General features: G+C 45.1%; 1 protein-coding gene across 5 annotated transcripts in view; it reads left to right on the top strand.

Annotated features, from left to right (window-relative positions):
* ITSN1 (intersectin 1) overlaps window positions 1-26,112 on the top strand; it is a 520,117-nt gene that overhangs the window by 295,882 nt on the left and 198,123 nt on the right. For all 5 annotated transcript variants that reach the window (XM_029603536.1, XM_029603539.1, XM_029603538.1 and 2 more), the window contains one exon: window positions 7,979-8,103. In XM_029603536.1, the coding sequence (XP_029459396.1) occupies window positions 7,979-8,103 (125 nt within the window). The remainder of the gene's footprint in view (window positions 1-7,978; window positions 8,104-26,112) is intronic.

The following is a 26,112-nucleotide window of genomic DNA, read 5'->3' as shown; positions in this document are numbered from 1 at the left end:
CAGAATCTCAAGGAAAACACCTCCATCTTATCTAATTCAACAGGAAGTGTCTTTTCCACCTCTGAGTAGGAGGATCACTAACTTAACTAGACTAGGCATCCTGTTGCATGCAAGGAAACAGTTTTGATGTACCTATGAAAAACAGGACCATACACCATGCATGCAGTAGATTAAAATCCAGGACTGGCGTGGTTTGTCTTATCAATAGAAATTCATACCAAAGAGCCTTTCATGTGAAATTTATATGTTGAATTCAGAAGACACATTGCTACATAGTGAGGCTTTAAACGACCTGTTCTTATCATCCTCCAGACCAGTCCAGATGAATGGGGTTTTCTCCCTTAGCAGCAGATAGAGACAGAATAAAAGCTTTTCTGCACTCCTGGTACTTAAGCTACTGTGCCATCTGCAGTCTCTCAGTATTCTCAGTCTCAAGCAGATAGTAGGGGGTGTCTAATCTGCAATTGGACTTTGTACAGGGGTGTTAGGTCCAGATTTTGGGGCTATCCCCCTGGTAGAGTAGGGATGAGCAGGTGGTCCTTCTTTAGCTTGTGCCCAGAGTTCAGAAGGTTCTGATAACAAGTGGGGCTGGTTCACTCAGATCCTACCCTCTTCCTGTCCTCTTTGGATGACCCACTCCTGCCTTGAAAATTCTGCTCCGGGAAGTATTTTTTTTTTGGTCCTTTTTCCACAGTTATTGTTTTGGAGATGTTATTTCTTTAAGAAACTTAAAAGAAATAGCAGCAAAAGCAGTGCAGTAAGTGGCTAGGAGCTGCTGAAGTCCAGCAGCTCAAGAGAGTCAACAATTCTTTCCTATGGTGCTTGGGCCTGGATAACCTGTAAAAGAGGTGTGCAAGAAGGATTGCTGCAGAGAAGCCAGGCAGCTCAGGGGGGGTCAACTGGCCTTCCCTTGGTGCTGAGGCCTGGATAAAATGCACAGAGGGTGAGGAGTAGGTTTCCTGTGGAGTATTGCTTTTCCCACACAGCCGGATTATTTATTTATTTATTTATTTTGAATTCTTATATACCGATATTCCTGTAAAGTATACAGATCATACTGGTTTACAGTGTAACAGAACTGTCGCGAGAGGCGATTACATAGAACATAAAACGTTAGAACATTGGAACAATTTGTACATAAATATAACCTGCTGATAAATAAAATATTAGAGTATCAGAACAATGGGAACATTGGGAGGGTACATGAAGTAAAGGAGACTTTATGAACTAAAAGCGAGGTAACTGTGGGATGTTGTTGCTGTGATATTGTAAAAGACTACAGCCCAGAGGAAGAAAAAAAAAGGAGGGGCTCCCCTGACGGCCACGGGGATTGTGTCGAGAGTGGAGTGTGAAGCATTTATCCTCGTGTCTTAGTCCATGTCCTTCGAGATGCGTCAGAGTGAGTTTGAGTTTCCGGGAAGGCTTGCATGAAGAGCCACGTCTTCAGGTTTTTTTTGAAGGTTTGGTGACTAGGTTCTTGCCGTAAGTCTGGTGGAAGAGAATTCCATAGAGTGGGTCCTGCTGTTGAAAATGCTCGTTTTCTTAGCGAGGATTTGGCCGGTGGGGATTACATACAATGGCCACTTCTGTGCAGCATGGAAAGCACTTTATTGCGTATGGGGACTGACAGGTGATATAACTGCACTCGGGCCTATGTAACGTACAATGGGGGAGGGGACGGTCCTACGAGAAAGGCCCATTTAGCTACAGATTGCAGGAAAGGAAAGACACAGCAGTCCTGTGTTGCAGGAGCGGTAGCCATCTTAGAGACTGCTTCCACAATACAGTTTGCTGCAGGGGAGGATTCTACAGATCCTCCACTCTTGATCCCTATCATGGATGGCTTGGCCCCTCAAAAGAAGGCAGGGGGTTCTTCTGAGCTGCCTTTTAAGTCAGAGGAGGAAGAAGTACCTTTTTTCCCCAGAATATTTGTTGATACACAAGGCCTTTTTGGTAAAAAAAAAAAAAAAAAGGGAGGGGGAGGAGGAGTGCCGAATCTTGTGGTTCTCAATTAGAGGTCTCCAAGGGATCTTTGGCTGGTGACTTGTCCAGGAAGAAGAGGTTATAGCCTGATTCAGGTTTAGGGCTGGATTTGGGGGAATCTGGGGAAGATTCTCTGATAGTTTCCAATAGAACTCCTATGGGATGAGGACGCGAATAGAGATCCTCTAGAGTCATCCCTTCCACTATCAGAATCTTGCCTTCCTCCAAAGTGGTACATCTTTTTAGGTGAGATGAAATACCAGCCCTGATTGTGCAGGTCCTGGCAGGGCTAGGGATCAAGATAGTAAGGCAGAATCCAAGCAGGAAGGGAAGGATCCCATATTGGAGTGGCTTAGGGATCCCCCTAGGACTTTCCCCTTTCATTATTCTGTTAAGGCCTTGGTGTTTAAGGAATGGGGGACATTCTGTAGACTGGTTTGAAGGTTGGTAGAGCCATGACCAAATTATATCCTCTGAGGGTACCTTGGAGGTGTTTAAGCTTCTCAAGGTGTTTGCCTTGGTATCAGTAGTAACTAGGAAAACCACTATACCAATTGAGAGTTGTGAGGTGCTCAGTGACCCTCAAGACTGTAAGATGGAAGCTCATCTTAAGATATTTGAGGAGTCTGTCTTAGTACTCAGAGCGGCGGCATGTAGCAGTTTTATGGCTTATGCTTGCTTGCTCTAGATGCAGCAGATCCTGGTGGCAGACTCCAAGGAACGGGTGTCTGAGAAGGAAGCAGAGCATCTGGAGACAGGGTTAGCCTTCCTTGCGGATGTCTTGTATGATCTGGTTCACACTCCTGATTAGAATGTCAGCAGTGTCTGTAAAATGCCTCTTATGGCTGTGCAATTGGGCTGCAGATGGGTGATCAAAGTCTCAGCTTGGTAATCTTCCATTTCAGGATAAACTATTCTTTGGGGAAGATTTGGACAAGTTGGTGAAGTACTTGGGAGAGTCTAAGACTCCTACGTTGCCTGATGTCAGTCCTAAGCAAAATCAAAAGTCTTTTTTCAGCAGGCAGAAGTTTTGGGAAGTCAAGTGTTATCATTTGAGGAAGAGCTCTTTGTTGCAATGCCAGTTTTTGGGCAAGTTACAGGACTTTTGGGAAGGCAAGAGAAATACATGGGACAGCACCAGTTCTGCAACCCTTAAGAGCTCCATCTTGGTCCATCTGCACATAGGGGGACCCCTATCTTGTTTCTACAAGAAGTGGACCAGGATAACAGACCAATGGATTCTGTCAGTGATGAAAGATGGCTACATCTTAGAATTTGCTCAGCCAGTCCTCGAGGCTTTCATGCTCTCCCCATGTGCCTCTCAAGCAAAAAAGGAAGTGCGGAGATCCACCTTGGAACATCTCCTGCAGTTAAGTGCAATGATCCTGGGCCTGGCTGGGGTAAAGGGTTTAGGGCGTTACTCCAATTAACTTCATGGCACCCAAGAAGGAGGGGATGTTTCGTCCAATCTTGGATATAAGAAAGGTCAACGCATGCTTACGGGTGTCGCACTTTCACATGAAAACTCTTATCTGTGATTGCTGCAGTAAGGAGAGTTCCTGGATATTTTGGAAGCTTACCTTACATCTCTATCCAGAAAGATCATCAAAGGTTCCTCAGATTTGGGGTCTTAGAGCATTTCCAGTTTCAGGTGCTTTTTTGGCTTGGCAACAGCTTCTCATACATTTATCAAGGTGATGATGGTTGTAGTGGTGAATTTGCACAGAGACGGGATCCTGGTATAACCCATATCTAGACAATTGGTTGATCTGGGCAAAGTCCGAAGAGGATTGTCATTGTGATGTCAACAGGGTGATCAGTCTTTTAAAGAGTCTAGTTTGGGTGTTCAGTTTTCCCTAAGGAAATTGGATTCCTCACAGAGCTTAGAGTATTTTGGGGCCCATTTAGAGACCAGAATAGGCAAGGTGTTCTTTCCATTGGCAAACGTTTACAGCTGCAGAGGCAAGTACAGCGATTGTGTCTGATGAGAATGCCCAGGGTTTGGGTTTACCTTCAGGTCCTAGGATCTATGGCATTTACACTGTATCTAGTGCCCTGGGCATCTACTTATATGAGACCACTGCAGAGAGCTGTCCTCTTGCACTGGACTCCTCAGTCGCAGGATTTCAACTTTAGGCTTCTTCTTGAGGGGGAAGCCAGGTTAAGTCTATCCTGCTTGCTTTCACAAGACAGCTTGTCGAAAGGAGTAGAGTTGGAAATCCCAGATTCGGTGTTGCTGATGTTGGATGCCAGTCTTTTATGCTGGGGATAATCTGTCAGGGGCAAACAGCTCAGAATCAATGGATCTTGGTGGAAGCCTCCTGGTCCATCAGTCATTTAGAGACTTGGGCAATCAAGAAGGGGTTGCCATTTTTTCTACATCTGGTCAGGAACAAGGCGGTGAGAGTGCTATTGGACAATGTGACAGTAGTGACGTATATCAACAGACAGGGAGAAACCAAGAGCCTAGCGGTATCCTTAGATGCGGGTGTGTTACTCCAGTAGGCTGAGAGGAATTTGAAAGTTCTGTCAGCATCTCACATAGCCAGGGTGGAGAAAGTGCAGGCAGATTATCTAAGCAGACACAGGCTGGACCCTGGGGAATGGGAACTAGTGGCGAGGGCATTCACCTTCATCAGATCAGGGTGGGGAACCCCTCAGGTGGATTTACTGACATTACAACAAAATACCAAGGTGCTATGATTCTTCAGTCAGAGACAAGAGTCAAGGTCCAAAAAGACTCAACACTGTCTCAGTCATTGCCTCAGGAAGTGCTTCTGTACACATTCCCTCCTTGGCCTCTAATAGGCAGGGTTATGGATAGAGAGGCATCGAGGCCCGGTGGTCCTGGTGGCTCTGGAGTGGTCCAGACAACTGTGGTCTTATCAATCTCGCGATGGACGGTCCATTGCGGCTAGGTCATATTCCTGGCAGCTGAGTCAAGGTCCAATTTATTTTCTTGGCACAGGCAGCTTGCTTTTGTTTCACGGCCTGGTTCTTAAAAGTAAGAGGTTGAGAATTAGAGGTTATTCTAAGGAATTCATTTCAACCTTGTTGCAAGCTAGACTAAACTCTATGGGGTAGATTTTCAGAGCCCTGCTCGCCTAAATCCGCCCAAAACCGGGCGGATTTAGGCGAGCAGGGCCCTGCGCGCCGGGAAGCCTATTTTACATAGGCCTCCCGGCGCGCGCAGAGCCCCGGGACTCGCGTAAGTCCCGGGGTTCTCGGAGGGGGGCGTGTCGGGGGGCGGGCCCGGTCGTCGCGGCGTTCCGGGGGCGTGTCGGCAGCGTTTTGGGGGCGGGTACGGGGCGTGGCTACGGCCCGGGGGCGTGTCCGCGCCCTCCGTACCCGCCCCCAGGTCGCGGCCCGGCGCGCAGCAGGCCCGCTGGGATTTACGTCTCCCTCCGGGAGGCGTAAATCCCCCGACAAAGGTAAGGGGGGGGTGTAGACAGGGCCGGGCGGGTGGGTTAGGTAGGGGAAGGGAGGGGAAGGTGAGGGGAGGGCAAAGGAAAGTTCCCTCCAAGGCCGCTCCGATTTCGGAGCGGCCTTGGAGGGAACGGGGGGAGGCAGCGCGGCTCGGCGCGCGCAGGCTATACAAAATCGATAGCCTTGCGCGCGCCGATCCAGGATTTTAGTGGATACGCGCGGCTCCGCGCGTATCTACTAAAATCCAGCGTACTTTTGCTTGAGTCTGATGCGCAAGCAAAAGTAGGCTGATCGCGCTTCTTTTAAAATCTACCCCTATATCTTTGGCATTTCTATGTGTTTAGAAAGGGTTTGTGTCAAGAGTCTGGTTTCTTCCAGTGATTCTCTCATTCTTGCAGAAGGGTTTGCTAAAAGGTTTGGCCTTAAACTCTCTTGAGGTTCAAGTAGCTGTGTTATCCTGTTACAGAGGTAAAGTGCATGATTTGGCTATTGCTTTGTATTCGGATGTGGTCCATTTTCTGAAGGGCATGAAGCATTTGCGTCCACCTGTTGTCATTTGGTATTTCCGTGGAATCTCAATGATGTCAATATTGTTTTAAGTACGTTGTACAAACCGCCCTTTGAACCGATTAAAAGGGCTTCTGTGAAGGATCTTACTCTGAAAGCAGTCTTTCTGGCAGCTATTTGTTTGAGACATATTTCAAAGTTGCAAGACTTGTTGTGTAGGGATCCTTTCCTTCATTTTTCGGAGGATGGGGTTTCTATTTGTATAGGGTCTTCATTTTTGCCTAAGGGGGTTTCGGATTTTTCATATGTCAAGCCATTGAGTTACTGGTTTTTAAGAAGGTCACAGTCCAGTTCTGTAGAGCTGGATCAGGACCTTTGTGTTCTGGATTTTCATAGAATTCTTCTGAGTTATTTGAAAGTCACAAATAGTTTTTGTAGTGTTTAGCAGTCCTAACAAGCAGCAGAAAGTGTCTAAGGCCTCTGTTGCTGGGTAGATTAAGGACATAATTGCATCAGCATACATTTGTAAAGGCATGAAGTAGCAGCCAGTCTTCCTGCCCATTTTACAGGGGCCCAGGTGGCATCTTGGGCCGATTGTCAGTTGGTCTATCCTCAGGAGATCTGTAGATTGGCCACTTGGTCTTAGTTACATATTTTCTCCAAGCACTACCATTTAGATGTTTGGGCGCCAAACACTGAGTTGTGTTGGTGGTGGGTCTTGCAGGGTCCTGCCCAGATTTATTTATTCATTTCTCATTTCTTATATACCGCTCATCAGATACTAGATCTGGCCAGAGCGGTTCACAACAATATCTTATAAAATACAATCAATATATACAAATTCTAATACAAATAAAACAAAATACATAATACTCCAAATAAAATAAAACAAGATACTGCAGCCCCAACTGTCTATACTGTACACAATTTAGATTAGGAAGGCTTGAGTACATCCCATGTATCTGGACTGGTCTAAGGACATAAGGAAAAATTGGTTCTTAGCTGCTGATTTTCTTTCCTTGATTCCCACAGACTAGTCCAGAATCCTGCCCTTGGATTATATAGGAAAACAAAAGAAGGAGACAGATCTAAAGTCCTTCAGTCGATCTTTATTAATATAAATACCAATTTTTTAAAAATAGACCACAACTGAATGCAAAGCAATAGCCAAACCATGCGCTTTACCTCTGTAACAGGATAACACAGCTACTTGAACCTGAAGAGAGTTTTTGGGCTAGTGTTAAGAAATTGGTATTTATATTAATAAAGATCAACTAAAGGACTTTAGATCTATCCCCCTCTTTTGTTTTCCTCACGGCTTTGATAGATCAAATTCCTTGTTGTTTCTTGGATTCTATAGACCACTGTTCTGATGTACGTGTGTGTATATAGATATCTATATATTGTGTGTGTATATATAGTATTAGTGTGCTTTTTGCTAGTTTTAAGTCTGACATTTGAATCTTCTCATACGAGGGGTTTACAAGTTAAATTTTAGGTTTTCACCGAATCCTCTACTTGAGGGGGTATTTGTTTTAGTTTTGCTACAGATTTACTGAGAGACTGCAGGTGGCACAATAGCTTAAGTACCAAGAGTGTGGAAAACTTTTATTCTGTCTCCATCTGCTGGTAGGGGAGAAAAACCCATGTGTCTGGACTGGTCTCTGGGACTCAAGGAAAGAAAATTAGCAGGTAAGAACAAATTTTTCTTTATACTTGTCCCATTGGGGATGCCCCTGAGAACACCCATGGGTAGAAGGTATTCCCTTTTGCAAGATCTCAAGAAAGACAGCTAGTTTTGATAAGCAGAACCTTTTGCAAATCATTTCAACCATATAGGAAGTCTATTAAATTTTGTCCCAAATATTTCAGGTGCTAAAGACTTTTTGATGGCAAATATTTTGATAATTGTAAACAAAAAGTTAATGTCCGTCTGTCGTCCCCCCCCCCCTCCCCCCACCCCACCATGTTAGGAAAATGTCATCACAAAACCATTCATCCCGGTACTGTCTGCAGCCTCTCATATGTGATCAAGCAGCACTTGTTTGTTGCTTGCTTGTAGGACCTGAGAGAAATGCACAGTAAACAACAGCTTCAGAAGCAGAAAGACATAGAAGCTGATCAAGTTAAGCAAAAGGAGCAAGAGCGAAAGATACTGGAACTTGAAAAACAAAAAGAAGGCCAAAGGTAGGTTGTTGTTTTCTTGTTCTGTTTACAGTTATAGCACTGGACTGATTCAGTATGTTACATTCATTTTTATAGAGTCAAGTGTTATTACTTTTGCTGAAAACAGTGTGCACTGATCTGTGTGTGCTTTTTTTCAGATTGTTGTAATTTTCAAATGAAAAGGTATCCCAAGGATAGGGTCCCCAGATGGTTCCTGGTCAGCCTGATCCACTTCTGGTTTTGCCCCATTCCACCTAGGTAGTTGTAGTCCTGCTTGTATGGGAAGTCAGAACTACAAGTCCATAAATGCTGTGGGATAAAACCAGGACTGCTCTGCCTGGAGCCTATGGCATGGTGCCATCTGAGGATCACTTTACAAAAGTTCTTTAAAAAATATATATATATATGTTTGGTAAGTTATCTGCGGTGAGTGAGTATAATTCATCACTATGGGCATGATATGTGGAGCAAGGCCTGCTCCACAGCACTAAACAGGTCACATATTTATTTCCATCTGAATACTATCCAGGAAAAACTCTCTCTCTGTGCACCAAGGCAGTTTTGTTTTCTGGACCATATTCTCCATGGCTCCATCCAGGGAACTACAAAAAAATTTGCTAAATTGTTTTGAAGAGAGCTTTTAAAGATGTCCTTGAGGTTCCTTTCCCCATTTTGTTCAAAGAGCAAAGAAACCTCCTTAGGATAAGAACTCTTAAATTATATACTCTGTTTTGATTACACATAGAAAACAATCTCAATTAATCATCTAATGATTAAAACTTCAGCACAAAGATGGGATTTTAAAGCACTAGTTCATTGTGCCTATCCCGTGCCATATGATGGTCATTCACAGGTTTTAAGATTTGCCTGATAGTTCCACACATCACTATATATATATATATATATATTTATTTTTTTTTAAGTGATATTGTTTTTGTATTGATTTGGAATTATTCTTACACTTTTCATTTTGATTACACATGGAACATTAGGAAGTGCTAAAAGCTAAGTTGTTTACAGAACTGCAGACCAGGATGCATCCAGAGAGAGGGAACAAACTAAACTCAACTAAAAATCAATGAAAACTGTAAAACTCTGAATAATCTTATTTTAGGGGATTAAAAGATTTCTCTAATGATTAAAAGAAAAAGCTAGGAGCAAAATGGAGAAGAGAGGATTGGTGATTCTCACTTGATATATATAGATGGATATATTAATAGAAATAAATACCATTTATTATTTCCAAAATGCTGTTAGGATATTAGATGCAAAAAAACAATTTTCCATGATTGCTTGATACAAGACCCAAAGAGTCAGCAATCAAAGGGCCTGATTCATCAAGGACACAAACTGGGAGAAAAGTCTTAGGGGCTGATATTTAAATCCTGCTAAGTGGGCAAGATACTGAGTAAATTTACTGGATTCCTTAGCGTTTGGGTAGGTCAATCCCAATGAGTGGGTTATGCACCACTGCCAGCAGATGGAGACAGAGTAAAAGCTGACATCACAGCCATATAGTCCTGCCCTGACATCAGCCCACCAGTATTATCCATCTTCCACAGATGGTGGACAAGCATTTCCCTTCGGGGGTGTGCCTGTGAGTAAAAAATAAATAAATAAAGGGAAGAAGGACTGGAAAGGAGACAGAGAAAAGACAAGAGCACTGCTTGCCTCCTGAGGTGATACCGTTCAGTCCCTCCCTCAGTAGAGTGCCCTCAGTCTGGTAGCCTTGACTGCAGTGGACCAGAAATTCCAGTAGCACTTGCAAGATGGGAGAGGCTCGGTGATGAAGGTTTTAGCCCCCCTCGCCCCATAGCCAGGACCTGCTTCCGAGAGAGGCTCAGTGGTGAAGGCCATAGCTCTCTCCCCCTGAAGCCAGGACTCGTTTCTGCTCTCAGGCAGGGAAGGCTAGTTTTTTTGCTATGTTAAAAAAAATAAATAAATAAAAATACAGCAGCAAGAGGAAAGCAGGAGAAAAGGGTCTAATGCCTCTGCGTTCGCCTGTCCCACTTACGTCTCTGGGGAGTTCAGTGCGATGAGAAGGTAGTGCAGGCAGGGCGGGTGAGCAGCCATTTGGCTATGCCCCACTTCCAGGCTCTTTTTTTTCCTTTGGCAAGTGATAGGCCACGAGGTGATTTCACACCTTTTTTCACTATGAGCCATCGTGCAGACCTGCGCACCCAGTTGTGCACCCAACTTCGACACCTTTTTGAGACAAAACAGCTATATAGCGCCACTTGCCTCCTGGGGGATACCGTGCGGTCTCTCCCTCAGTAGCGTGCTTCAGTCAAGTAGCCTTGAGGGGCCTGGCCCTAGCATGCATTTTGCAGTTGCAGGCTAAGAGAGGCTCAGAGATATGGGCTTATCTCTCTCCTTCCGTAGCCGGGACCTGTTCCTGCTCTCAGCCACAGAGGGCTGAGCTCAGGTGAACGTTTTTCTTATTGAAAAAAAAAGTCAGAATAGCCCGTTCACGTCTCTGGGGAGTTCTATGAGCTGAGGAAGCAGTTCAGGCATGGCGGGTTGAGAAGCCATTTGGTTAGGCTCCGCTCACAGGCTTCTCCCTTTTTGAGCATGTGGTAGGTCACGGTGTGTTTGCGTGCATTTTTGTGCTGGAGGCTGCTCTGTGCACGCCTGTGCACCCATTTGTATGTGATGCTTAGGCGCCTTGGTATACTGGGCTCCCAGATTGGGTGCCTAGTTGAGCATGCGGCCTAAGCACATATACTTATGCGTATACATGTGTGCGCCCTTTTTGTGCGCTAGTTTTATGCGCGCATATTTCAGGCATGAGTTTTGACTGTGATGCACGCTTACAACTATGGCGCCTGTGGCAAGGAAGCCTAAGAGCTTATCTATTTGTGCTGCATGCCACTTCAGGGTCATTCAGCCACAGCTTTCTTTAAGCCTGTGTCAGCATTGCCTGGATGCTCGGGGCAATTTCCCTTTCTGATTTTGCTGGCGATGGTCCATCTCCTCTGTCTGTGGGGCTGTGACCAAGGGAGACATGACGAGGCTTTCCCGTCCCTTGATTGGTCCATGGTCTCAGTCGTCATAAAGTTCTAGCTCTCAGGACGTCAGATTCAAGCCTGTGGGGCCTGGAATGGAACCTTCTTCCAGGGCTGGTCTTCCGTGTCAGCAGTGCCTACTAAGGTTGGTCTTTGCGTTCCAAGTCCTCTCCTGCCTGGCTCCATGGCCAACACCGTGACACAATACGGCCTGACTAAGCTCAAATGCAGATGAATCAAAATGATACCGATGATGGTGGTAATGGGGAACGTTTCCACACATTTAGAGCCAAATAGAACTTTACTCAGTTTCCTACTTAGGATTGAGTTGCTGGGTTTGGTCTCTCAGGCATTGAAGACCCTCGGAGTGGCTGGGATTGTGTTATAGATCTGCACCCCCAGAGGGGAGGAGTCAGCAATCTGTTATAGATCTACTCCCTCAGAGGGGAGGAGCTAGCAATCTGGTATCGATCTAGCTGCTGGATACTCCTGTAGAAGGAGGAGCTAGTATCTGTTATGGATAACCCCACCAGTAGGGCGAAGTTAGTAATCTGTTAGCGCTCACCCCGCCAGGAGGGCGAAGTTAGCAATACGTATGGCTTAGCCCCTTCAGAGGGGAGGCGTTAGCAATCTGTTGTAGATCACTCCTTGAGAAGAGAGGGCTAGCAATCTGTTAGTGATGTGACCGTTAGGGAGGCAGAGTTAGTCTTCTCTAGAATGCTGTTTCCCCAAGGAGAGGAACTAGCGATATGTAATACTCCGTAGGCGGAGTTAGCGATCTGATGTGGGATGGCTCCCACAGAGTGGCAGTCGGTATGATACCACTCCAGTAGTGTAAGGAATAAACACTTAGTAGAAATGGTAAATCCTTGGGCCAATGGCAGATAATAGCGCCCCCAGGCGGAGATCCTGAGAGGGACCACCGGCTAGGCTGGAGTATTGAGACAAACACAGATAGTTCTTTATTAGACTGGAAGTTGAACCACCAGAGGTGGCAGTAGTGAGCTGATGTGCCCGGCAGGGCTGAAGTCCCTCAGATAATGGAATTGTGATCTCTGGGTTGCTGAGCTGTAGAGAGAGGCTATAGGTAGTGAGTAGACAGGGTATGCTGGATACATAACCAGTAGTAGATAATACACTCACAATTGTAGATATCTGTAATGGCCTCTTATGCAACAGAGAGTCTTCAGTATATTCAGGAACAGGAGCCGTAGGCGAGTACTGGTCCCTATAGGCAGTCTGAAATAAGAACTCACAATAGCTGTGTATGAGATGGCTTCTGGAATAGAAGAGAGTCTTGGAGGGATATAGGAACATAGGCCCTCGTGGAGCGAGTACCGGTTCCTATCTGCAATCTTTAATAGTAATTCATAAGATATAGATATGCGATAGCTTCTGAGATAGAAGAGAGTCTGTAAAGGGTTTTAGGAACATGGGCCCTCCTGGAGTGAGTACCAGTTCCTATCTGTAATAGAATTCACAGTGTTCACGTCTGCAATCGCTTCCAGGCAGTTAGGAGTCTTCTGAGCATTCAAGAACGTAGGCCCTCGAGGAGCGAGTACCGGATCCATCTTAGCAATCTGAAATCAAGAAGAGAGAGAGCAGGGCCCCCGAGGAGAGGGTACCCCTAGGTAAGTTTGTAGAGGCAGAGCAGCGGAGAAAGAATTCCCCTTGCTAACTCAATTCGTAGTTGCAAGCAAAGACCTTTTAAGTTGGAAGCGGATGACGTCACTACGGGGGGACGCCCCCGAGGTTCGCGCCCTTGCTGGTAAAAGTCTGGAGCCTGCGCCCTTACGTCATCAGGAACATGGCAGATCTGCAGCGTCAAGCCAGCCCAGGGATTCCGGGGCAAAGAGGCGAGGAGAAGCCGCAGCAGCATCTGTCCGTCAGACCCGAAGGGAGTCGCCACAAAGGTAGAAAGGGTGGAGTGAGGGCGAGAACAGGCACGAATGCAACAGATTGGTTCTTTGAGAATGCAGAAGAAAGTTCCTGTTTTGTACTGTACACAAGGCTTCTTGTTTTTTTCCCCTCTAGGTTGCACTCCAGGAGTTGTCTGATCTGGAATGGAGTGTGCCAGGGGTTTCCTTTAAATGAGGATGCATCTTGGGTATATTCCCTTGGATCTACGGACAAAAGAATAGTTGCATTTCCCTAGGGTGGATGCCTTGGTGTGTTCTGTCATGAAGCGTACCACTGTCCCAGTAGAGGGAGGTGGGGCACTGAAGGATGCTCAAGATAGGAGGATTGAGTTTATCCTAGAGCAAAGCCTTTGAGGTGTTTTCGGCCTTATATGGGAGGTCCCATCCCTGCCACAGATCTCAGTCCTTTCACCCCCGAGGACCTCGAAAGGATGCGGACTTCAGAGTTAAAGGTCCTCTGTCTTTTAATGACGTTTGCTGGCTCACCTGTTGGTTCAGGAGATAGATGTTGTCTATCCCATTTTTACCATGGGTGGGTTCAGATTACTTCAGATCAATGTGTTCTCGAAGCTTTTTTCCTTCGGATGTCTTCATAGTTTCTCTAACTCCCCTCAATAGAGAGTAGAAGTGGAAACGATGTTAAAACAGATGTTGAAACTGAAAGCCGTGATTCCCGATCCTGATTCACAGAGATATACAGCCCGTTATTCCATTTATTTGGTCATGCCTAAGCAAGAAGGATCGTTTCGGCCCTGGATGCATATTCCCATCCATTGGGAACATCAGTCCATTTTGCTATTCTGGATCATCTTTGAGTTTCAGGTTTTGCCTTCAGGCTAACAATGGCATACGGGCCCTTTTTCCTAGCTCATGATGGCGACAGCAGCGGCTCTCCACTAGGAGCTCATTCTAGTTCTCCCCTCTCTGGACAGCTGGTTCATTCATAATAAAACCGTGGAAGAGAATTTTCCCGCTTTCCACGGGGTGGTTCCTTACTACAGGAACTAGGCTTAGTGCTGAATCTGGTCTAGACTGATTTGCAGCCATCTTAGATTTTGTAGTATTTGGAGGTTCAGTTCTATACAGGGCGGGGCAGATCATTGTTGCTGCAGCCTCGGATCCACGCCTTGATGCTGTGACTTTGATCCCTGCAGAACCCTCTTTTTACGACCAGGGAGTCTTATCTACAGGTCCGGTGGTTAATGGTTGCCACATTAGATGTGGTTTCCTGGGAGAGGACATATATGCGCCCTCTTCAGTTCCCTCTGACCTCCTGTTGGAGTCTACAGTTGAAGACTTATGCAATGAGGCTTTTTCTCCCATTAGAGGTGAGATCCCAGTTGGACTGGTGATTACAAGTGGATCATCTTAGGAAAGGAATTTCTCTGACACCGGATTTGTTGGTACTCACAACGAATGCAAGCTTCCGTGACTCTGGGGGCTCTCTGTCAGAAGTTGGTGGGGCAAGGGCTCTGGAATGCAGCAGTGGAACATCAACAAACTGGAAGCACGAGCAGTTTAGTTGATGTGCCGGCGATTCTCAGAACAGCTAGAGCAGCTTCTCCTAAGCAATATCTGCCTTTCTTATGGCCAGAAAGAGCAACACCAGAGCCAATTTCCTCCTCAGGAGAAATTTGGACCTAGGAGAACGGGAACTGGGGGATGAGGCCGGCTGCTCCTGGTGAACCAATGGTGCCTATCGAATCCAGACATGTTGGTGAACTTCAACAATGTGAAGGTTCCACACTTCTTCAGTCACAGGCGTAACTTAAAAGTGATGGGCGTCGATGCTTTTCTTCAGTAGTGGCCGCAGCCCCTGCTGTATGTGTTTCCCCTTGCCTCTGATAGGTAGGCTGGTCCAGAAGGTTTACAAGTCAAACCAACACGTTCCTTTTGCTGGCTCCAGCTTGGGTTCGAAGGCCGTGGTATGCCGATCTCCAGAGACTTCTGGTGGACAGTCCCCTCGGGCTATCGGCTCGTCTGTTACGTCAGGGGCTCATTCTGCAAGAGGATCCGGGTTGATTCTGACTTAGTTTTACCATTGAAAGGGCTTGGTTGTTGAAGTGAGGTTTTCACCTACTGCAATTTCTCTCTTTTTTGAGCCCGGAAATTTTCTACTTCTCTAACCTGTGTTAGAATTTGGAAGGTTTTTGAGGCCTGGTGTTCTGAGTGAGATACTCAACTGCTCAAGTTGGATATTTCTTTGAGTTTGGAACTTTTACAGGATGGCTTGCTTTAAGGGTTTGGCCCTTAGCACCTTGGAAAGTTCAAGTTGCAGCCCTGGCTTGTTATAGGGGAATAGTCATTGGAGGTCCTTTGTCTTCCCATCTGATCATGTCCTGTTTCTTGCAAGGAGTTAATAATCTTCGCCTCCTGTTGTGGCTTCTGGTGCCTCTATAGGACCTTATCTTGGTCCTAGAGTTTTTGGCAGATCCGACTTTTCTACCACTGCTTACTTTTTCCTTGCATCTGCTTACCTTGAAGACAGTTTTTTTCTGTATCAATCTGTTTGGCACGTTGCGTCTCTGAGCTGCAGGCTCTTTCCTCCGTAAGCCTTTTCTACGTATGACCTGGATGTGATCCAACTTCGGACTGTGCCTTTCTTTTTGGCCTAAGGTGGTTTCGGAATTTTATTTGAATCAGTCCTTTTCTCTGCCTGCCTTGGACAGGGACAGAGCTGAAGTTGAGTATTATCGCCTTTTGCGTTCCTTCGACGTCATGTGTTCTTTACAGCAATGTTGGGAGATGACTAAGGCTGTTCAGAAGTCTGATCGCCTGGTTGTGCTCCATAGTAGAAGTAAGAAAGGAGCACTGGCGATGCAGGCAACGATTGCCCGCTGGATTAAGGAAGTCATTACAACAGCCTGTGTGGCTGCTGAAGTTTCTTTACCAAGACAGATTAGATCACATTCCACGTGGGTTCAGGTGATATCATGGGCAAAACTTAAATTTTTTGTCACCTGTTGAAATTTGCCAAGCAACAACATGGTCATCTTTGCTCAACATTTTAAGCACTACTGCTTGGATGTTAAGGCTAGGGAGGACACCGTTTTTGCAGGCAGTTTTATCTGAACTGCTGGCAGCCTTCCACCCTTTTCGAGGTTAGCTTTGGTATATTCCACTTGTTGGTTTTCAAAGGTGACTATTCAGATGAACTGAACCAAATCACAGTGAACCTGAAATATGTGATAGTCCAGATTGGTAAACTGAAGAGTAGTAAATCACCTGGACCAGATGGTATACACCCCAGGGTTCAGAAAGGTCTGAAATTTCATTTTTTAGTTCTTTTTCAATTAATTGTAACCTATTAAAATCATCTGTTGTACCTGAAGGGTTGATCCCAGAAGCTATAGATCAGTGAGCCTGACTTCAGTGCTGGGAAAAATCGTGGAAACTGTTATAAATCACAATACATTTAGATAGACATGGTTTAATGGGTCAAAGCCAGCATGGATTTACCGAAGGGAAGTCTTGCCTCACAAATCTCCTACATTTTTTTGAAGGGGTGAATAAATATGTGGACAAAGGTGAACAAGTAGATATGGTGTATTTAGATTTTCAGAAGGCATTCGACAAAGTCCCTCAAGAGAGGCTTCTAAGAAAACTAAAACATCATGGGATAGGAGGCATTTTTATTAGGAGCTTCCACCCAGGAAAAAGATCTAGGCGTCATAGTGGTTAATACTTTAAAATCATCGGCTCAGTGTGCTACAGCAGTCAAAAAAGCAAACAATGTTAGGAATTATTAGGAAGGGAATGGTTAATAAAATGGAAAATGTCATAATGCCTCTATATCGCTCCATGATGAGACCGCACCTTGAATTCTGTATACAGTTCTGGTCGCCGCAGCTCAAAAAAGATATAGTTGTAATGGAGAAGGTACAGAGAAGGGCAACCAAAATGATGAACAGCTCCCCTATGAGGAAAGGCTGAAGAGGTTAGGGCTGTTCAGCTTGGAGAAGAGACGGCTGAGGGGGGATATGATAGAGGTCTTTAAGATCATGAGAAGTCTTGAGCGACTAGATGTGAATCTGTTATTTACACTTTCGAATACTAGAAGGACTAGGGGGCATTCCATGAAGTTAGCAAGTAGCACATTTAAGACTAATCGGAGAAAATTCTTTTTCACTCAACGTACAATAAAGCTCTGGAATTTGTTGCCAGAGGATGTGGTTAGTGCAGTTAGTGTAGCTGGGTTCAAAAAAGGTTTGCTGGGTTCTTGGAGAAGAAGTCCATTATCAACTATTAATCAAGTTTACTTAGGGAATAGCCATTGCTATTAATTGCATCAGTAGCATGGGATCTTCTTAGTGTTTGGGTAGTTTCCTGGTTCTTGTGGCCTGGTTTGGCCTCTGTTGGAAACAGGATGCTGGGCTTGATGGACCCTTGGTCTGACCAGCATGGCAATTTCTTATGTTCTTATGTGGATTACAAACTGGTTAAAAGACAGGGAAAAGAGTGGGAAAAGGTAAACAGTGGAGTGCCTCAGGGATCTGTACTTGGACTGGTATTTTTCAATACATTTATAAATGATCTGGAAAGGTGAGGTGATCAAATTTGCGGATGACACAAAATTATGCAGAGTAGTTAAATCTCAACCAGGTTGTGATAAATTGCAGAAGAACCTTGTGAGACTGGAAAATTGTGCTTCCAAATGGCAGGTGAAATTTAATGTGGACAAAGTGCAAAGTGATGCATATAGGGAAAAATATCCCTTGCTGTAGTTACACAATGTTAGGTTCTAACTTAGGAGTTACCAGTCAGGAAAAGATCTAGGCGTCATAGTGGATAATACTTTGAAATCGTCGGCTCAGTGTACTGTGGCGTTCAAAAAAGCAAACAATGTTAGGAATTATTAGGAAGGGAATGGCAAATAAAACAGGGGATGTCATAATGCCTCTGTATTGCTCTTTGGTGAGACCGCATCTTGAATACTGTGTGCATTTCTGGTCGCCACATCTCAAAAAAGATATAGTTGCACTGGAGAAAGTGGAGAGAAGAGCAACCAAAGTGGTAAGGGGCATGGAACAGCTGCCCTGTGAGGAAAGGCTAAAGAGGTTAGGGCTGTTAAGTTTGGAGAAGAGATGACTGAGGGAGGATATGTTAGAGGTCTACAAATTCATGAAAGGACTTGAACAGGTTAATGTAAATTGGTTATTTATCCCAGGACAAGCAGGATGCTAGTCCTCACATATGGGTGACATCGGTAATGGAGCCCTATGTACGGAAAAACTTCTTTAAAAGTTTCCATGAAACTTTTGAATGGCACCGGAGTGCCTACTGAGCATGCCCAGCATGCCATGATATTCCCTGCCACATGGGTCTCCCTTCAGTCTTCTTTTTTCCGCGAAGCCGTTAGCATCACGGGCTAATTGGAGTCCTGAGGTGATTTTCACCTATCGAAAAAAATTCATATTTTCGGAAAAATTTTACTCCATCCGCAGGGGTTTCCCTTTCTATAACTTTTTCCGTTTTCGATTCCCGGCCGGGAACGATATTTTTGGGGTTATCACCGTCGACGGCTGTCCGGCGCCATGGCCTCCGTCTTCAAAAAGTGCCCAAACTGTGTGAGGACAATGTCGATTACCGACCCTCACTTTGAATGTGTTCTTTGCTTAGGCAAAGATCACAATATCCAAACATGTATATCATGTATGGAAATGACAGCGAAAGTTCGTCGTCTAAGGGCCGAAAAAATGGAGCAGTTATTTAATATCCAATTGCTTCCAAGGCCTTCGACCTCAGCGCAATCTTCTCCATCTACTTCAGTCCGTCAACTGAAGCAAAAACGTCCAGAAGCGGGAGACGCCTCAACACCATCCCCTTCAATTTCCTCAAAAGCATCGACCTCGGGGAGCGACAAGCAAAAAGAAAAACACCGCCACCGGCATCAGAGACGCCAGGTAACGATGACCGAGAATCCATCGGAAGGCACGGCCTCGCCTGCAAAGAAACCCCGGACGGGGACTGAGGCTCCGAGGCCTAGTGAAGGGCGATCCCCACCGATATCGGTGACGGGCTCCATACCTCCTCAGGGCTCTGAGGAGGTATTGGCATCGCCAACACCGCCTCCCTCCACAGCTGCTCTGTTATCACCAGCTGTGAGAGTGGAACTTGACTCCTTGATTCGTCAAGCGGTGCAACAGGCTCTGCGCGATGCGATTCCGCCTCAGCCATAGACAACTCCACCGATGCCGATTCCATCACCGAGGGAGCCAGCACCATCGATGCCGCAGACACCGACGAGGACACGGGAACCGGTCCCGATGCCTACTCCGGTACCTTCACTGGTGCCACAGGTATCTCCATTGATACCTCCATCGGTACCACCGATACCTACACCGGTGCCCACACCGATATCTCCGATGCCAGCACCGGTGCCCAAGGAGGATGCATCCGGGTTACATCCAGTTTTTACCAAACTGGACACACTCCTGGACATCCTCACTAAGAAAATACCAGTGGAACCGATTCCAGGCCCATCTGGAGTGCCAAGACCGGTCTTACCATCTCGACCTATGCAGCCAATCCCTCATCACACACAGGAGATACCTGTAGACACCAGCTCTGATTTTTCTTCTGATGAGGAAATATTTTCAGAGCCTTCTCCGCCTGATGACCACAGGAAATCGCCTCCTGAGGACCTCTCCTTCACCAATTTTGTTAAAGAAATGGCTGACACCATTCCTTTTCCCATTCAAACAGAGGTGGATGCACGTCAGAAGACCTTGGAAGTCCTCCAGTTTGTGGACCCTCCCAAGGAAATGCTGGCAGTCCCTGTCCATGAGGTGTTCCAGGAACTGCAATATAGGATTTGGGAGCATCCAGGTTCGGTGTCAGCAGTAAATAAGAGAGCAGAGTCAACCTACCTAGTGCAACCTATTCCAGAGTTCCAGAAAATACAGTTGCCTCACCAGTCAGTGGTCGTTGAATCCGCTCAGAAGAAGGCGAAGCGGCAAAAGTCACACTCCTCTGTGCCACCTGGAAAAGAGAGTAGGCTTCTGGATAACCTGGGAAGGAAAATCTTTCAAGGTTCAATGCTGGTTTCAAAAATTTCATCCTATCAATTATATATGAACCAGTACCAAAGGAACCTTTGGAAACAGGTTCAGGAACTCTCTCTCTCTCTTCCTGAGCAATATCAGGAATCCTTACAAGACATCATACATAAAGGCCTCGACTCTGGTAAACATGAGGTTCGAGCAACCTATGATTGTTTCGAAACTGCTGCTCGTCTATCAGCATCGGGTATTGCAGCAAGAAGATGGGCATGGCTCAAAGCCTCTGATCTGCGCCCAGAGGTTCAGGAACATTTGGCAGATCTGCCTTGCTTGGGGGTTAATCTCTTTGGTGAGAAAATAAAAGAAGCTGTGGCAACCCTGAAGGACCACACTGAAACATTGAAACAATTATCTTCTCAACCACAAGAGACTCAGCCTTCCACCAGGAAGTTTCCAAGGCATGACACTCGAAGGCCTTATTATCGCCCACGTCGATATTACCCCCCAACAGGTAGAGCCAGAACTAGTCGGCCAACGCAACGCCAGCAGCCTAGACAAAGGCCTGCAAGGGCTCAACCACCTCCACAGACGGCCACTACATCTGGTTTTTGAAAAGCCCCAGAGAGCAGCAGCCAGACCAACCCATTCCCAGAAACACCAGTAGGAGGTCGAATACAATACTTCTACAACTATTGGACCTCCATCACCACCGACCAGTGGGTGTTATCCATCACAACTCACGGTTACAGATTGGATTTCCTTACTGTCCCAAAAGAAAATCCACCACCTCAATCTTGGACAATAAATCAACATTCCATAATTCTTCAAACAGAATTATCCACCCTTCTGAGAGCCAGGGCCATAGAACCAGTTCCTGGGCCTCAAAAGGGCAGAGGATTCTACTCCAGATATTTCCTCATTCCAAAGAAAACAGGAGGCCTTCGTCCCATTCTAGACCTCAGACAACTCAACAAATTTCTCAAAAAAGAAAAATTCAGAATGGTGTCCCTAGGCACCATTCTACCTCTTCTTCAAAGGGGAGATTGGCTCTGCTCTCTGGATCTTCAAGATGCATACGCTCACATCCCCATCTTTCCTCCTCATCGCCAATACCTACGCTTTTGGGTACTGGATCAGCATTTTCAATACAGAGTGCTACCATTCGGCCTTGCATCAGCACCACGAGTTTTCACAAAGTGCATGGCTGCAGCAGTGGCACACCTCCACAAGCAAAGAGTGCACGTGTTCCCTTATCTGGACGATTGGCTCATCAAAAGTCAATCAAAAGAAGGAGCTCTCACTTCTCTCAAGCTCACCATCCAAGTGCTTCACTCCTTGGGATTTCTCATCAACTACCAGAAATCCCATCTGTCACCAACTCATCTGATACAATTCATAGGTGCAGAACTGAACACTGCAATAGCAACAGCTTTTCTTCCAAGAGACCGTGCTCAAACACTTGTCCTGTTGACTCACAATCTTCGCAACCAATTCCAGGTAACAGCTCACCAGTGCCTCATTCTTCTAGGGCACATGGCTTCCACAGTTCATGTCACTCCCATGGCCAGATTGACCATGCGACTACTGCAATGGACACTCAAAACACAGTGGATACAAGCCACTCAACCAATGTCCACTCCCATTCATATCACACCAGAACTCAGATCTGCACTCATCTGGTGGACATCAATGAACAACCAGCTCAAAGGCCTACCTGTCCAGCAACCAGTTCCACAAGTGACTTTGACTACAGATGCATCCACCTTAGGGTGGGGAGCACACATTGGTCATCTAAAGACACAGGGCAAGTGGACACAGCTCGAAGCCTCTTTTCAAATAAACTTCCTGGAGCTTCGAGCTATACGCTATGCGCTACATGCGTTCAAGGACTGCTTATCACACAAGACTGTTCTGATCCAAACGGACAACACAGTAGCCATGTGGTACATCAACAAACAAGGGGGGACAGGTTCTTACCTCCTTTGTCAAGAAGCAGCACAGATTTGGGACTGGGCCCTGACACACTCAATTCTTCTACGGGCCACCTACCTAGCAGGCATCCACAACACAGTAGCGGATCGCCTCAGTCGTCAATTCCAACCACACGAATGGTCCTTGGATCCAGCAATAGCATCCAAGATCTTCCAACGCTGGGGTCAACCGACGATAGATCTCTTTGCATCCCAGCTCAACTACAAAGTGAACAATTACTGCTCTCTCCTCTGGCAGCAGAACAACCTACCAAAGGACGCATTTGCTCGCCATTGGAATTCAGGCCTGTTATACGCGTATCCACCGATACCACTCATAACCAAAACGCTAGTGAAGCTACAACAGGACAAAGGGACCATGATACTCATAGCCCCATATTGGCCTCGACAAGTATGGTTCCCCACACTGCTAGATCTATCAGTCAAGGATCCAATTCGCCTGGGAGTAGCTCCCAATCTCATAACTCAGGAACAGGGTCAGTTGCGCCATCCCAACCTTCAATCCCTGTCCCTGACAGCATGGATGTTGAAAACTTGATCTTACAGCCTCTCAACCTTCCATCCGCTATATCTCAAGTGCTTATAGCTGCACGTAAACCTTCCACTAGAAAGAATTATTCCTACAAATGGAAACGGTTTACTCTGTGGTGCACTCAGAAAGATTTAGATCCTTTCACTTGCCCCACTACCTCGCTACTAGATTACCTTTACCACCTCTCAGACTCTGGTCTTAAGACGTCATCTGTAAGGGTACACTTAAGTGCAATCTCAGCTTATCATAACAAGCTAGGAGATGCACCTATCTCCACACAGCCTCTCGTCAGTAAATTCATGAGAGGCCTAACTCACATTAAACCTCCAGTTCATTCCCCAAGCATACAATGGGACCTGAACGTAGTATTAACTAGACTTATGCGTTCTCCTTTTGAACCCATAAATACTTGTGACCTTAAATACCTTACTTGGAAAACGGTATTTCTCATAGCCATTACATCAGCCAGAAGGGTCAGTGAATTACAAGCATTAGTCACATACGAACCTTTCACAAAGTTCCTCCATGACAGGGTAGTCCTCCGGACACATCCAAAATTCTTTCCTAAGGTTGTCACGGAATTTCACTTAAACCAATCCATAGTTTTACCTACATTCTTTCCTAGGCCTCACTCTCACCAAGGAGAAAGAGCCTTACACACTTTGGACTGTAAACGTGTGTTGTCCTCCTATTTAAACCGCACTACAGCCCAAAGAAAATCCAGTCAGCTATTTGTATCCTATGATCCAAACAAACCAGGTAAAGCAGTGGGTAAACATACTCTGTCAAACTGGTTGGCAGATTGCATACAATTTTGTTATGAAAAAGCAGGCCTTACTCTTCAAGGGCGAGTAAAAGCACACTCAGTAAGAGTGATGTCAACTTCAGTAGCACACTTTCGCTCTGTACCTATTCTGGACATTTGCAAAGCAGCAACATGGAGTTCTCTTCATACCTTTGCAGCTCACTACTGTTTAGATAAAGAAGGAAGACAAGATTCAGCCTATGGACAATCTGTCTTAAAGAACTTGTTTCCAGTGTAATCCCAACTCCTTCTACATCCAACCTGCTGTGATTTCGGCTGATTCATTTCGACAATACTCCACTGTTACTATCCTCAAAATGACTCAGCCTCTAGCTTGCTAATCACCCATATGTGAGGACTAGCATCCTGCTTGTCCTGGGATAAAGCAAAATTGCTTACCTTGTAATAGGTGTTATCCCAGGACAGCAGGATGTAGTCCTCACGAAACCCACCCGCCACCCCGCGGAGTTGGGTCCGATATGTTTTATTATTTTATTTTTGGCTAACGCTTATTGCTACAAAACAAGACTGAAGGGAGACCCCTGTGGCAGGGAATATCATGGCATGCTAGGCATGCTCAGTAGGCACTCCGGTGCCATTCAAAAGTTTCATGGAAACTTTTAAAGAAGTTTTTCCGTACATAGGGCTCCATTACCGATGTCACCCATATGTGAGGACTACATCCTGCTGTCCTGGGATAACACCTATTACAAGGTAAGCAATTTTGCTTTATTCTCAGATAATAGAAGGACTAGGGGGCATTCCATGAAGTTAGCAAGTAGCTCTTTTAAAACAAATCGAAGAAAATTCTTTTTCACTCAGCGCTTAATTAAGCTCTGGAATTCAGTGCCAGAGGATGTGGTTTCAGCAGTTAGTGTAACTGACTTTAAAAAAGATTTGGATAAGTTCCTAGAGGAAAAATCCATAAACTGCTATTAATTAATAAGCAATAATAACTTGAGATCTATTTAACGTTTGGGTACTTGCCAGGTACTTGTGACTTGGATTGGCCACTTTTGGAAACAGGATGCTGGGCTTGACTGACCCTTGGTCTGACCCAGTAGGGCATATCTTATGTTCTTATGTTGGGATTGACCTACCCAAATGTTAAGGAAGGAGAAATTACTACTTACCTGATAATTTCCTTTCCTTTAATGAAGGGTAGGTCAATCCCAGACCCGCTCTCAGCTGCCCGTGCATTGGTGGTTAACCTTTCTTAGGGCAAGCTATTCCTGCTCTTTGTCAACAATATTTTCCGCTTTTCTGTACAATTTTTGTGAAAAATTAAAAAAAAAAAAAAAAAAAAGAAATTTAAGGCCTACTTTGACGCCTCATTGCTCCTGATATATACTTCGATTCAAGCCTGAGAATAAGATAAACATACAGTTCAAAGGACTCAGGAAATTAACGCCTGCTCTGGGTAGGCGTTAATTTCTGAAGTAAAAATATCCATGTCGGGCGCACACATACTCACACACTCTCACACACACACTTAATCTGGGGAGAATCGCTAATAACCTCATCAACATGCTTTTGTATATGATGAGCGCTATTAGTTTCTGAGGGGGATAAATGCGCATTTTGGACGTGCTAATCCCTTTATTTATTTATTTTTAATTTTTTTATACCGAAATTCCTGTATGAGATACAAATCAATCCGGTTTACAGAGAACGGGAACTCGCCCGGGGCTTGTCTGGCCAGGGCTTTTTACATTAGAACATTACATTAACATGTCTATAGCCCTTTATAGAATAAAGGGCTATAGACATGCTTCCAACTACGGGTTAAACAGTGCAACTCAGCTGAGTGCACAGTATTGCATTGGCCTGTGTATCAGAGTTGCAGAGGAAAAAATTACTATGCAAAGAAGTGTCCTCTCACACATGCAAAAGTTCATACAATTAATAAATAGCAATAGACTTTCATAATAGGCACTACCAGCCTGAACGCAATGGCCTTCAATTGCCTTCTAATTGTTCATTGGTCTAGTCCATTGTGATAAGGTATATTTTTTATTTATTTATTTTATTTATTTAAGGGTTTTTTATATACCGAGGCACGTTTGCAAACATCACCTCGGTTCACAATGCAACATAACATAGCAACAAGCTTTACAATAATTTCAAGTCTAACAGTGATTATGCTAAAAGGGATGGGAGGAGATAAAAGGTGGAAGATACACATATTTTTTTAACAAAGGAGTTAATCAAAAGCAGACAGGTTATTAACAAGGGGAAAAGGATATTAGTGATAAGTTGGGGAGGAGGATACCCAAAAAGGGTGGGGGGGTGGAGAGAATGAATATATTGGGCGAAAGTCAGTCAGTTGGTCATACAGCAACTTTGGAAGGGAGTCAGTCAGTCAGGGTACGCTAGTTTAAAAAGCCAGGTTTTAAGATTGTGTTTGAATTTTTTATGGCATGTTTCCTGGCATAGATGGGAAGGCATTTTATTCTTTTTTTTGTTTTTATAATTATAAATAAAACTTATTTAATTAGATGATTTTGAGTTAATCTCTTCAAAAGAGCTGCACCGTCACTGGATTAACCCCAACACGTTTCATGTTTCAAATGGAAAATTCTGCATTAGGGGTATATTCATTGCATCTTCATGCCATATACTATAGGATAAGTAGACAATATATATCCCGGCTATATTTCTTCAAATAGCGCCAAAAAATATATGTGGAGACGCTGACTGAATGGAGCAACAAAAAAAATATGTGAAGACGCTATTGGGACATTCCATGTCAAGTGGATCAATTTATTTATTTATTT

This window comes from Rhinatrema bivittatum, chromosome 5 (assembly GCF_901001135.1).
Source record: "Rhinatrema bivittatum chromosome 5, aRhiBiv1.1, whole genome shotgun sequence".
NCBI classification, from domain to species: domain Eukaryota; kingdom Metazoa; phylum Chordata; class Amphibia; order Gymnophiona; family Rhinatrematidae; genus Rhinatrema; species Rhinatrema bivittatum.
This window is presented reverse-complemented; position numbering and strand designations above follow the sequence as displayed.